At 43.3% G+C, this 13,353-nt stretch overlaps 1 protein-coding gene across 3 annotated transcripts in view; it reads right to left on the reverse strand.

Moving 5' to 3' along the window:
- Positions 1-370: 370 nt before the first annotated feature.
- GDAP2 (ganglioside induced differentiation associated protein 2) overlaps positions 371-13,353 on the reverse strand; it is a 43,744-nt gene continuing 30,761 nt past the window's right edge. For all 3 annotated transcript variants that reach the window (XM_077823202.1, XM_077823183.1, XM_077823192.1), the window contains 4 exons: positions 13,017-13,156; positions 12,175-12,229; positions 2,439-2,582; positions 371-1,096 (listed from right to left, as the gene is read on the reverse strand). In XM_077823202.1, the coding sequence (XP_077679328.1) occupies positions 1,052-1,096; positions 2,439-2,582; positions 12,175-12,229; positions 13,017-13,156 (384 nt within the window). In that variant the 3' untranslated portion in view covers positions 371-1,051. The remainder of the gene's footprint in view (positions 1,097-2,438; positions 2,583-12,174; positions 12,230-13,016; positions 13,157-13,353) is intronic.

The raw sequence follows: 13,353 nt of genomic DNA on the forward strand, positions 1-13,353 counted from the left end.
TGTTATCTCAAATGTATTTAATGAGATCGCATCCTCCCCCCACTTTTGAAAATGTTTCATGGATTATGTGGGCTACGCTGGACCTCCAATCTTACACCCCTGGGAAGTCAACGTTTAAAGCTTTACTTGACAGAGCTGTCAGAGCTAGTTGATAGTGTCCCTGTTTACACTCCCTCTCAAAGTGTGAGTCTTTTCCCAGAGCCTGATTATTTTCAAGAAAATAGAAGCTACATCACTGAATCTTTTAATACATACAAGAGTAATTAGGGTGCTGGCTGCAATGTCAAGCAGATGGCATTCATTTACAACATTTATGCATCTGTCTATTTGAAAGATATGAGACCACAAATACCTAGAATTACAGGAGAGATTCAGACACATTTTTCAATTTTATTCTTAATGGGAGAGCAACAACATCTCAACTTATCACATCTTCCAGGGAAAACAGACAGGGATTATAGCATTTATGGTACTAAACACTGCCACAGAGTTCACTTGGCGTAGTGCTTTGCTCACTCCGTGGTTGTGATATTCCTGATTCCAGCTACTGTTGCAGGGTCATCACTAGAACAATCAGCACTAATAGAAGGGGAAAATAATTGGAACTGAAGCACAGACCATAAGATGAGCAACAGTGTCAGGCTGGTACTGTATATCATTTGTAAAACAGAGTATTATAAATGGAGCTGGAACCAGGCAATATTAAGTAAAAACATGATTAAAGTATCTCTGATGGTCTTCTGGGAGAGCAAAAAAGTCAATTCAAGCATAAAACTCAATACCTTCCAAAAGAAGAAAATAAAATTCACCAAGTGATCCTGAAATCAACTTTTCCTTTGGATAAATAGATCTGAAATAGCAGTACAATTCACAGTGGCATAAAGTTCTCAGATTGCTTGTGTGCTTGAAAATATCTCATCAGTAAAAAAATACCAGAGAGCTGGGGGCAAAACCCTTTCTCTGAATTCTGTACATGGACAAATGCACATGGGATCAGCAGGCATCAGGTCATAGGATCCATGGGAAACCAGCAGTATTGCAGAGCCGTAGATCACAGGTCAGGGGATGAGGGGTAAGAATAGTAAGGCCCATTTTCCTGTGATAAAGAAATGAGAAGTTAACTAAATGTGTCTCCCAACTCTCAAGTGCATGCAACTGAGGGATGAAAAGGAGGCATAATTAAATAAACATTCTTGACCACCCCCTCATATCCTAGTACAGTACCATCCAAACTTCACCTACCTGAGAAATGCAATGGCAACTTGCTGGGAGCCTGAAAATTGCTTGGTCCTGATTTGAACATAGATCACAGCTGCTTTAGCCTAAATCCAAAGCCGTGGCCTATCAAGACTGCAAATGCCAGCATGTAATGTGGTCAGTAAACCCCTCAAGATGGCATACTGCCTACAGACACATGCAATGTCTGTTCCCCTGTATTTAAAGTGAGGGCAAAGGTGGGTCAAAATGACACCGAGTCACATTTGTCCTGCACTTTGGGGAGAAGTCCAGGAGGAAGAAAGGACTAAGACAGCCAAGAGCAGTTCCTCCTCTCCACTCCCTTTCCCTAATGTGTGTGTTAATTTGGGGCTGGGAAGAGGAAACAAAATTTGAAGGCCATGAAACAATACAAGACAACACAAAGCAGCGGGATGGCAGACAGCAACAATCCTCTGTGCGTCAGGTTTTAGGTTAGTTAACTTCTCAGAATATTACAGGAAACTGTTAATAGCACCATACGGCTATTCGATAAGCTATGGAAAACTGAAAGCTTAGGGAGACTGTCAGGAGATAAGCAAGGTGAGGGAGAGAAGCAAGCAGAGAGAATAAGAGACGTGAATACTTCTAAGATCTGCACCTGTAGGGCACCTAGGATTCAAGAAGAGGCAGACCAGCCATACCTCTGCATCCAAGTTAATGGACACAATCTGCTTCATCAAAGAGAGTGCTCTTCCCCAAGAAAAGCAGACCATAGTGACCCTAATCTTCATTATGGAGGTGTGGGCCCATGAGGACTACAGGTCTGCAATCCAGGCTGCTCAGATCAATGTGGAGTACTGCATGCTGCATCTCCATTTGGTTACTGATTAGGTTGGTTACAATCGTCTTCATTTAATACAAACTTGGTGTGGTCCTCGGCTAGGCAAAGAGTGGTGTCCCTAAGTTACACACAAAAAATGTAAGAGAAGCCTCTACTGGAATAAAGGGCTGCTTCTGGGCCAAACCCTCTCCTCAGAGATTGATGTAGAAAAGACTAATATGGGACAACTGACTGTTTCTATGAAGTCCAAAAAGAGCTGTTAGTCTCCCCAGCAATCCATCTAGACTTCCTTTTAAAAGGGGTGAAGATGACTTGTTCCAGTCTGCTTCACAAAGCTGTAAGACATTCAACAACTGTGCTTGGGAGCATAAACAGATGCTTATCACCTGAAGCCACTTACCCTGGCATCGTATTCAAGGACAAAAGGGGGGAAGTCAATCTGTTCTGGGGGTATGGCTGTGAACAATTGCTGAAGGTTTTCCACATAGTGGATTTTGTCCTTTAGCCCTGAGACGGTAAAGGTTGTGAAAAACCATGTTGAGACCTAAACATAGAAAAGAAAAGAATTAAACTGATGCCATTTCTGAGTCTTCAAGTTCAACATATTATTTTGTACTCGTATAAACCAATCAAGCTTCAGCATTGTAAGTGCGAGCACACAACAATAAAGCATAGTCCACTTCAATTGCTAGTCTAGCAAGCTGTTACTTGCACTACAGAGTAGTGCTTTCAAACTCCAGACTGACATTTTTCTTAATTCTACACCCCCATATTGCTGCATGGCATTGGTGTCTATTTACTCCTTCCCATTCTGCTATTTCCAAAACTCTGCACATTACAATTAGTTTCCTCACTTCCAGATTAGTCAGATCAATCTCTTTCCTTGCCTTGGTTTTAATGCCTGTTAGCACCATTTTTTCTAGGGCAATTTAGAAAAAAAAGTGACCTTCAGTTGTCCCAATAGATAGATACTGATAGACACATCCTCTCTGTTCTGGGTATTTGTTTTCCTCTCTCCTATACACTGATGCTCAAATGGCATCAGAACCGACTTACAACTGTTGCCCAAAACCCTAGTCTTAATTTTAGGTCCTAACCTTGAGTCTCCTTCAGATCTTTTTATAACAGGACACAATGTAGAGCAGGTAACTCAGCTTTGTCTTCCCACATGTAAATCAGATAGGGAATTACCAGCCAGGTGTTGTTTGTTAAGGCCTATTAGTGTGGGCAACTGCTCTACATGTATTGAAATTATTTCTGGGAGGAGAAGAGGATGATTTCAAACCACACTTTTAGAGCACAATGTAAAACTGGCTTCAACCAATCTTCCCATTCAGACACCACAGCACATCCCATTCTCCCAACACAGAGTAAGTCCAGGCCCTGCTGACTGGAGGAGACAGATCTGTGTGTATGTACACTACTGAATACAGTAATTTGTTCTGGGGAATTTTTTACCCTGTCTCAAACTTGTAGTCCGGGGGCCATTTCGTCCCTCACCTTGCAATATCTCAGCCATTCCATTTGTTCAGCTATGTACTGAATACAAAGCATAATTCCCTTTGGACTACAAAACCCACGTAGTAACTACCTTTAGAATATATAAGTCAGGATCACCAATGTGGCAAATGCAGTTTGTTCGATCTAGCAGGGGAAATCACGTGAAGGCACATTGAACAGAACTGAAATTTGGCAGCAATTGAAAGCTTTGCATTGAGAGAAGAGAGCAACTTCTAATGAGAGTTGGAAGTTGCTAACGCAAACAAACGAACGGCAGGCCCTGGATTGTTTTCAGTTGTGTTGGAGAAGAGGGGGAGTAGAGAGAGAAGCCTGAAAATGGTTTTCCTTTCACATTTTGTTTCTTGAACTATAGCAGAGTTTCCTTTTAGTTTCCTGCACTGGCATCAAGCATGTCAACAGAAACACAGAGGTGTGGCACGAGTGAGTTCGTATAGTGCTGCTGCAATTTACGGAACGGAAAAAATCTGACAGAATGGTGGATTAAAAATAAAAAGATATTTCGTATGTAAATGTCCGTCCCAAACAGATCATCTTTAGTTGAAGCTCAACATTTGAGCTGAGGGAAGCAAATAGCGTCCTTGAAAAGTACAGTGTCCTCATTCTTAAAAAGTACAACCAGATTGGGAGGTTGAGTGTGTGCGTGCATGTAGGGGGAGGGAGAAGCAATTGGAATGAGCTGTGTTTTAAGACTGATATTTTATGATGCACCAAGGCTAGAATCAGAGCGTATACACTAGTAGAAAGCGGAGGTGACCAGTTTTCCCACTGACATTCAGATTTGCTATTAGTTCTGATGGTGAGAGACCTCTGACCCGAAAACTGGCACTCGATCCCTCACTCTAACCAAGTGTTGTCGTCACTGGTCTGAACAAAGCAGATTTCAAATCTTGCACCATGGTAATTTTCACTCCCTGACAACAGGAGAGGATGGAGCATCGAAACAATGAAGTTAAGTTCAGACAGTCAATATGCAGAAGCATAATTGATTACACTGAATGCAATGGTAGCTATAAAATAATATCCAAGAATATAGTATTTTGGGGGGATAAATAGAGGACTTCTCTCTCTCCAGTGCAGTCACCTTCCCGCAGCACCAGACTCTTGAGCAGACCATTGAATGCTCACATCGGAGCAGGAATAAAGAAAACAGGATTAGTCTAGCTGCCTTTTTGTGTACAATGGATTACTCAGCATTAGCCAATCACACACTGCTTTAATTACCCTCTGTTTTGGGGATCACTGCTGTGCTCTCACATCTGCAAACTTAGTTTAGAGCAACATGTTCTATAAAAAGCCACTAGCCTTGCAATGCACATAATTTAAAACAGGTTTCAGAGTAACAGCCGAGTTAGTCTGTATTCGCAAAAAGAAAAGGAGGACTTGTGGCACCTTAGAGACTAACCAATTTATTTGAGCATGAGCTTTCGTGAGCTACAGCTCACTTCATCGGATGTTTCTCTTCTCTTCTCAAATGAAACAAAGAATGTTGGTTGGCAGAATAAACTATGTTCATGGCCCCTACAAAACAAGCACAGCTCTGGTCCGCCAAGACGCATGATAAAAACCTCTAGAGCCCAGCAGGCCTAGAAATAGTGTACAGAAATACAACAGATGGCAGCCATCAAGTATGCCAGAATTCAGTACAGCAATAACATTGATTATTTACATTACAGATTTAAGAACTGAAATACAATGCAGAGATGTGTAAGAGGAGGGCACTGGGGGATGGGATGGGGGAAAGCTTACAAGCAAAGAGCTCCTGTTCTTGAGCTTGAGAAATACAGTGTCCTACCCCAGGAACACTGAAAAGCAAAGCAGAGAGAAACATGCACTTCAGAAGGCAACTAAGCAATTTAGATCTTATGGGACTCTCCTGGCTCAGAGACTGCAAAGACCATGTGAGTCAAGCAATCTCCTACTGGCTACTTCCTATTGTGCATCTCATCTCACACTCCATAAGGAGATACATTCTCCTTCAATAGCCAGCAGCAGGCCCCATGAGCTCTCTCTTGTAAACAAATGCTCTCCTTGCAGGGGTAAAATTGGGGAAGGATAAGGAGATTAGGCAGAAGACAATGGAGAGACATGAAAACAGATTACAGTCTGAAGAAACCACCCCCCCAAAAAACATTTAAGTCAAAGACAAGAAGCCCAGAAGATATTATTAAGGCCAGTGAAAGAGCAGTGTCATTCTAATGACACCTTCTGCTTGGAGCAATGGCATTTGCAGGCTCCAGAGAGAACTTTATCCAGATACTTCAGGTGCATGGCAGGTTGCTGGGATGAAGGGCCTGAAGGCTGGGGTTTCTTGGACGTCCAGCATAAGAGAACGTAAAGGGAAAATTGGTAAAGCTATTGACAATAAAACGATTAGCATTCCTTTAACATATCAATGAGAACAGAATCTCCAGAATTCTTGGGACACCAGATCTGAAGCCTCCAGAAAATTCAGCCCTGGCTCTTCTCCATTGTTTTCTCCCTGTTCTCCTTACCTCTGCTCAACTTTACTCATGTAAGAAGTGGTGCTGGGCTGGTAATTCAACGGGGGGGCATTTTCCCTCCAAGTCAGTACAGACTGAAAACCTCTGCACGATGCTGTGGGTGGGGACGGTGCTGCTGGAGGTATTGTCTTTTGCATGTCCTGCAAAACTGAGGCTCTGATTATCATTAAAGAGCCCACAACATTTTTTCCTTGCAGCAATGTTTCTCTATGATGTCTGGCTGGTGACCAAAGCAAAAAAATTGTCACTCCTGTCTTGTCATTGGTATTCTCTAGTAAATGTAACAATAAGTCTATATAATAATATCAACTAACTCTTTATATGGCGCTTTTCACCTGCAGATCTCAAAGCACTTCACAATTATTATTACTGTGTGTCTGATTTGAGAGGTTGACTGAGAATAATTTGATCTTTATAGGTAAGGGAGTGAGATTTTCTTTGTTTTAGATTGTAACAAAAATTTCGCTGCCTTAGGGCCCTGGATTGTCTTTTGTGCCCCCTCCCTTCGGGGTTTGTGATCCAATTGTTGAGAAACCCTGCCTTAGAATACTAGCTTGGTCAAATTCCATCTTTGTTTAATTCCATTTTACTTCCCTATATTTCCTCTGGCTGAAAGGCCCCTAAAGTAGCAGAACTGCATTCTGGAATTTGAAGCAAGGGAGGACACTTGGCATTTTTCTCTGCATGCTAATCCCCAATATGTTCTTCCTGCTTGTAGCTATTTCAGAACTCTGCTGCAGTCTCTGACAAGAAACCTAAAGACTTGGGCAGGCTTTTTATTTACTTCACAAGCAAGATCTGTGCATGGCTATTTCCACTTGGAACCTCTAGATTTTTTTTTTTTTGTTCTACACGTGAATTCTGATAGGTCTGAAAGGGAAAGAGGACTACAGGCCACCACAACATTCACTTCCTTGACAACAGTTTACCACACTGTGCTACAAAGTCATGAGACCGCCTTGTCAATCTTCTCCTGGTGCTGGCCAAGATGGCCAGCCATCTATCCAGGAGAAGGAAGCTGAACGGGAGGGAGCGCTCTGCGGCAGTGGGGTCTATTTCTGTTCCTTTATCCGGTCATGCCTCTGAGCAGAGTTTCTCTGGGCGGTGTCCATTGACTCCTTACATGCCTTTGAGGAGCAGTGGGTGCTGTCTAGGACTCTCTGTTCGGTGTCCCCCCTGGATTTTTGACCTCTTTCCCAATCCGGTTTTTCTTTTTCGTTGTCCTCATAAATCACTAGTAGCCTGGACTAAATGGTTCCACCCCCTTAGCTGAGGGGGTGGATCTACACCCACCCGTCCTGGTGCTACTACCTCACGGCAGAAGTTCTACAAACAGTCTTCTTTACTACACAACCCTGATTCATCCCTACAGCAGGTCCATCCTGTGCAGTGATTGAGGCAGGGGTCCTGTGTGAAAAAATAGTATGTGATCATGTAATTAAAGATGGCATCATAATGCATATGCACAGGAGGCTGAATTAAGGTTGCACACGCAATCTTAATTCTGGGATTTCTTAACTTTTAAGTACTTGAATTAGCAACCTTAATAATAGTCTTTTAATAGTTTTTTGTGTGCATGTAAATGGTCCATCTTGATTATCACTACAAAAGTTTTTCTCTTGCTGATAATAGCGCATCGTAATTAATTAGCCTCTTACAGTTTGTATGGCAACTTCCACCTTCTCTCTCTCTCTCTCTCTCTCTCTGTGTGTGGATGTATCTCTCTCTATCTTTTTACTATATGTTCCATTCTACGCATCCGATGAAGTGGACTGTAGCCCACGAAAGCTTATGTTGTGATAAATTTGTTAGTCTCTAAGGTGCCACAAGTACTCTGTTCTTTTTGCAGATACAGACTAACGTGGCTGCTACTCTGAAACCTGCAATTTTCTAGTTTTTTAAAAAAGCAATATGAAAAAATTGAATTCCATCTTGTGGAACCATACTGACAATGACATGGTTCATCAGCAGGTTGCACCCTTTACATGCACTGCTCAGAGTTCTGCCACTTGATCTAACAGAACAACTCATAGCAATAGTAGGACGAGCACTAGAAGGGGAATGAGGCACTTTGCCCGGAGAGTTCACAGATGATAGAGTAATAGTGGGATTCAGAGATCTTGCATTCCACTACAGGCTTGGGCAGGAAGTGTGCTCTAATACAGTGGTTCTCAACCAGGGGTCTGTGGCCCCCTGGGAGGACACGAGCAGGTTTCAGGGGGTCTGCCAAGCATGGCTAGCATTAGGTTTGCTAGTACCCAGGGCAGAAAGGCAAAGCCCCACTGTGTGGGGCTGCAGCCCAGGGCCCCGAGCCCCACCACCCAGGGCTAAAGCCAAATCCTGAGCAACTTAGCTTTGCGGTGCCCTTTGTGGCATGGGGCCCCAGACAACTGCCCTGCTTGCTACCCGCTAACACCGGCCAGTTGTTGTGGCACAGCTGGGCCAGGAAATTTTTATACCATGTTGGCTGGGGCCTCAGAAAGAAAAAGGTTGAGAACCCTGCATGGTCACAGACCCTTTTGCCTGTTTACATGAAGCGTGACCCCTTTTGCCCTATTCCCTCCAATTTATCTCAGTCCTGTCTCTTTACCACCCCCTGGTTCTTCATCCCAGTCCTGTTTTCTTCACCTCAGGCTATTCATGTCAGTTCCAGTCTCCTTGCCCCAGCAAGTCTTAGTTTCACCCCTCTGGACTCTACATTTCAGTCCCAGTGTCGCCAACCCCTCAACTTGTCCTCTGTTTCCTTTGCCCCATCATTCCCAGCTCCCCCACCCAAAAAGCACCTCATCCATTTTATCCCCACAACTCTGGCCTCCACTCAACCCACCACCCACTGTGGCTCCCAGCCCCAATCCACCATGCCCAGACTCCTCATCCAATCTCAGCATCCCTCTCCCGCACCCCCAATTCCTTGGCCTTGTCTCTTTGCCCAGCCAATCCCAGTTTTCCCTCTGTACCACGGATCATCATCAGATCTGTCTTCCCTTTGCACTCACCTCCTTCCTCTGCCTCACTAGTTCTCAGGCCCAGTCTGTCTCCTTGCCCAGTCAGTCACTGCTTCTCCTTTTCTGCTTCTCTTCCAGGCTGCCAGTCCCAGTCTCCACCTCCCTGCACTTAGGCTTCTTGTCCCTATCTACTCCCACCAGTCTAGCTCTGGTTCCCCCTGCATTTGATTCAGGCAGCCTCTTCCTCCATGTGGCTTAGGCTCAGCAAGGCTCATTGAAAGCACAGGACACAGAATCGTGGCACTCTGTTCAGATGCCTGGAATAAGAATGGCCTGCTGTAGCCCAGAGCTACAACTGCAGGGAGCATGCCCAGTGTGGACAGACACTTTAGGGAATTTATCTGCTAAAAATCTAACAAGTCTCTACTGAGCATGTGAACTGTACTTTTCCAAAGGCCTATGTGGCCAAATTTTCACAGGGACAGCAAAGGCACATCCCTTACACAAAGGACACCTCCCTGCTCAATTTCAATCCCTGCTCCAAAGCATAAAGTTTTCAGAACTTTTAAAAGAAAAGGTAACTAGAAGTTTTAAATATGGGCAAAACAATGGATTTTTCAAACCTCATTCTCAAACAGTTGAACCATTTTGGGTGAAATTTTCAACAAACAAAACAAAAAAAACCCAACAACAACCCAAAACCAACCAAACAAAAAACACAACAAATCATGAGGCAGATACGGGGCATGGAAAATTTCATCCCAAATGATTTAAGTTTGGCAAAGTTATAAGCAACTGAAAAACAGGGTTTTTTAAAAGGGAAGTATCAGGCAACCTTAAGAGGAGGCAGCACTATCAGCCCCACCTATCATAAAATGACCAGATGAGTCAGCCAGTTTTATTTTTAACATAGATGTCAGGGACACAAGGACTACAGTTCCAAACATGCAATGCTGCAAATTAATCTGACTGGAATGCTGATGGGATCAAGATGGGACAATGCATACTGGGACACAGTCTGCTCTGAGCACATCTTCATATTAAAGACAGGGCACTCATAGGCCACACATTGACCAGGTCTGCTGTAAACCCTAAATCTAATCGTTCATACTGTTCTTATCAGCAGGATATCTGAGTGCTGTCTTACTGTTGCAGGAAATGACAACCTATTCAGTGTTCACAAACTAAACCATTAATTAGCACAAACTATGGAATTAACCACCTACCACAACCTTCTGGTCAGCAGGCATCGCCATTAGCCCAATATGCTTTGTGTTCATCCCCAAGTAAGGAAAAAAAACACAACACAACAAAACCTCAGAGGTTTCAGAATGTGAACTAAGCGATGGTCAGAAGGCTGACTATCCATGCAATTTGTGGTACAGAATGGAGGCTTTTACAAAAAGCTGCTCTTTGGGATGGACAACTACCCAAATGGATGAGGGAAGAGAAGGGCTGATGGCTACACTGGCATGGAATTAATAAGTTCATTCTAGTACAATATTTGACAAGTGTAAAGAACTATATAAATGGTGGTGGTATTAATAAAATGAAATCAAGGAACCACCAGAGTTGTTTGCCCAACTCATAACCTCAGTAAAATCACGTACATTCCTCTACCATGTTTCAACTTATTGAAATTGCAGGGATGCACCCAAGCAGAATAAAACACATTTCTGATGGAATCTGGCCTGGACCTTGGGGACCACACGCCTACTCTTACTCCTATTTTACATAAAATGACAAAGGCTCTCTAACGAAGATGGCAGGTCAGGCCCGTAGTCTGACATCTAATTTGAAAGTGCAAGCATGTAAGATGTTAGTTAGGGCCACTGCTGCCACTTTAGCGCCTTCCAAGCAGAATACCCTGATTACTGTTTTGATCCACAGCTGAGAAAAAGGAAGAGAAGCAGCACCACCTTCTGGTTGCCTCTAGAGACCATAGAGCAAAGCAGCAACATGTCCTTTTGAAGAGGTTAGAAAAATCCACAGGAAATAAAAAGTTGAAGCCTTGCTTAGGCCTCCCCAAAAGAAATTCTTCTTCCCTTTTCCACCTTATTATTTTATATTACAAACCAGGATCCTGACTGAGCCCATTGCTAGCTCATCACTGCTACTCAGTTTTTTGGAAAAGACCAGGACACAGGCAGTGGGAGACTCGTCTACAGGTTAATGGGTTTGAACGTGACCCAGGCAAGCAGTTACCACAGCAAATATGAAGGCTATTTGGTGGCCTATGTGAAATTAATGATTAGGTCTCTATCAGCTGTGCTGTGTGTTCCTCAGCTGACCTAAGGCCAACAAGAGGGGAGGCAGGCAGGCAGGCAGGCAATCTCAGCGGAGGCCAAATAATGGCCATGGAAATCAAGTTTTCCCCCTTTGCCTCTTGAATACCCACATCAGATCAGGTTTGAGGCACACTGGTGATGAGGTGCATGTATGTGAATCTTGCACTGACACTGCTTTTGTACCATAACTATCCTTGGGAGTAAAAAATGCCCATGTGGTGAACCACAAAGAGAAAAAGATTCAAGTTTCTGGGTTCACATAGCTGAATGTCATATTTCACGCCAGAGAGCAGGAGAAAGGACTAATGCCTCTTTTCTTTGAACTAAATGTGGTCTCAAAGCTTTAAATTTTGTTAGAGGACACCACACAGACATGTACCCCAACCACCTGTGACACTGATCAGCTTCATTCTCCGCCTCTCAAGAGAACTATTCCAGTTTATCAGACTAGGACCTCTGCTGTAACAGCTAACGTCTGCATCCATTCAGTACCTTAATCATGAGGCTCTGTGCCATTGTTCATTCATGTGCACTAACCAGCAATGCAACGTGGCTTAATAGCAACCTGAGAGATGAAGCGTCACTGCAGGTCAGAGCACACACAGTAAAATGGGAAGTGAGCAGTAGTGGTACACAGGGGCCCAGCACAGAGGCTCATCATTAAGGTAGGAAGGGAAAGGCTAGTGCAGCAGCCACATAAGCCAGAAATAATAGTACACAAATGTGTACTAGCTCTTGGAAAACACTTATCTAGCAGATATGGCCTAGTGTTTTGAAGTCTCTCTCTCTCTCTCTCATGACTTCTCCCCTTATACTACAATTTTATGCCCTATTTTATTTCAGAAGTCTGCATTCTTGGCCTTTGGTACAGTATACTTCACCTTTGAGCGAAATGTTGGGTGGACGAAGTACACTGCCTTCAAATTTCTCTTGTACCTGGTTTAAAGAAGAAAGTGACGCTTGTTAAAAAAAAAAAAAAAAAAAGTAATGAGCTCATCCTATTAAATTCAGCCAAAACCACAGCTTAAAGCGTTTGGAGACATTTGCCCACTTGTGCACAAGTGCTTGTGGGGCTAACCCTGACCCATAGCATTCAAATCCAGGTCAAAGGGCAGCTGCCCTAAGGAAAAGCGAGGCAAAGGAAGCGAAAAGTTTCCCTGCATCTCTAGATAAATCCTATCAGATCCTCCAGTCCATCGTGCAGACAAAGAGGGTTACACATTAGTTACAACTGTTAGCGCGGACTATACGTCTCCTCCAGCAAAATGGATGGAGCATCCCAGTGGACAATACTGTCTTTTGGAAACACAACCTTTAGAGGCAGATGGAATGAGCTCACATAAAATATATGGGCACAAACACGCCTGCCTTCACTATTGATCGACATGCAACAGGCAGGGATTGCAGAGACCAGTATATTACACAAGCATGCAAGAACTAGAATTAATCTCCTGTTGAACTGAGGCACTCACAAGTTACAATAAGCATTACAGAAATTCCTAAAAATTTGTTTAAATGGTTTGATTCAGAGCAGGAAAGGAAACAGGCCTTTCTTCCTAATCTCTACTGGTTTTGTTAGACACCTGGGTCTATTGGCCCCTGTGAAATTCTTCCCAGCAATCCTTTAGCTATGGAAGCTAACTGGATAAAGGGTCTGTCTTAAGGGCTTGTATGGGGAGAGGAGTAGAGGAGAAGGGTTTCTCTTCCTACTCATAACACTCACTTGATGTCAACGACGTCATACAGTTTCTTCAGGAAGTCGGAGTCCAGGTGATTGTAATCACTAGTGAGCGTGTGGAAGTATACTATGACATACTCCTTCACTGCAATATGGTCCATGACATGGATGAAGTACAAGAGTGCCTGAGGAAGACATTTATATTTTCAGCAGAAAAATGTGTCACAGTCCCATTCTGTGCTAACAGATTTCCTTCTAACACTAATATTATTCAGACCAAAAGCCTTAAGACAAGCTGATATTATATTTTAATTATAAAAACATGATGCAACACTGAAGTCTTAAACACTGGCTCAAAAATATTGTCTGGTGATTTCTACAA

Source organism: Eretmochelys imbricata, chromosome 1, assembly GCF_965152235.1.
Source record: "Eretmochelys imbricata isolate rEreImb1 chromosome 1, rEreImb1.hap1, whole genome shotgun sequence".
In the NCBI taxonomy this organism is placed as follows: domain Eukaryota; kingdom Metazoa; phylum Chordata; order Testudines; family Cheloniidae; genus Eretmochelys; species Eretmochelys imbricata.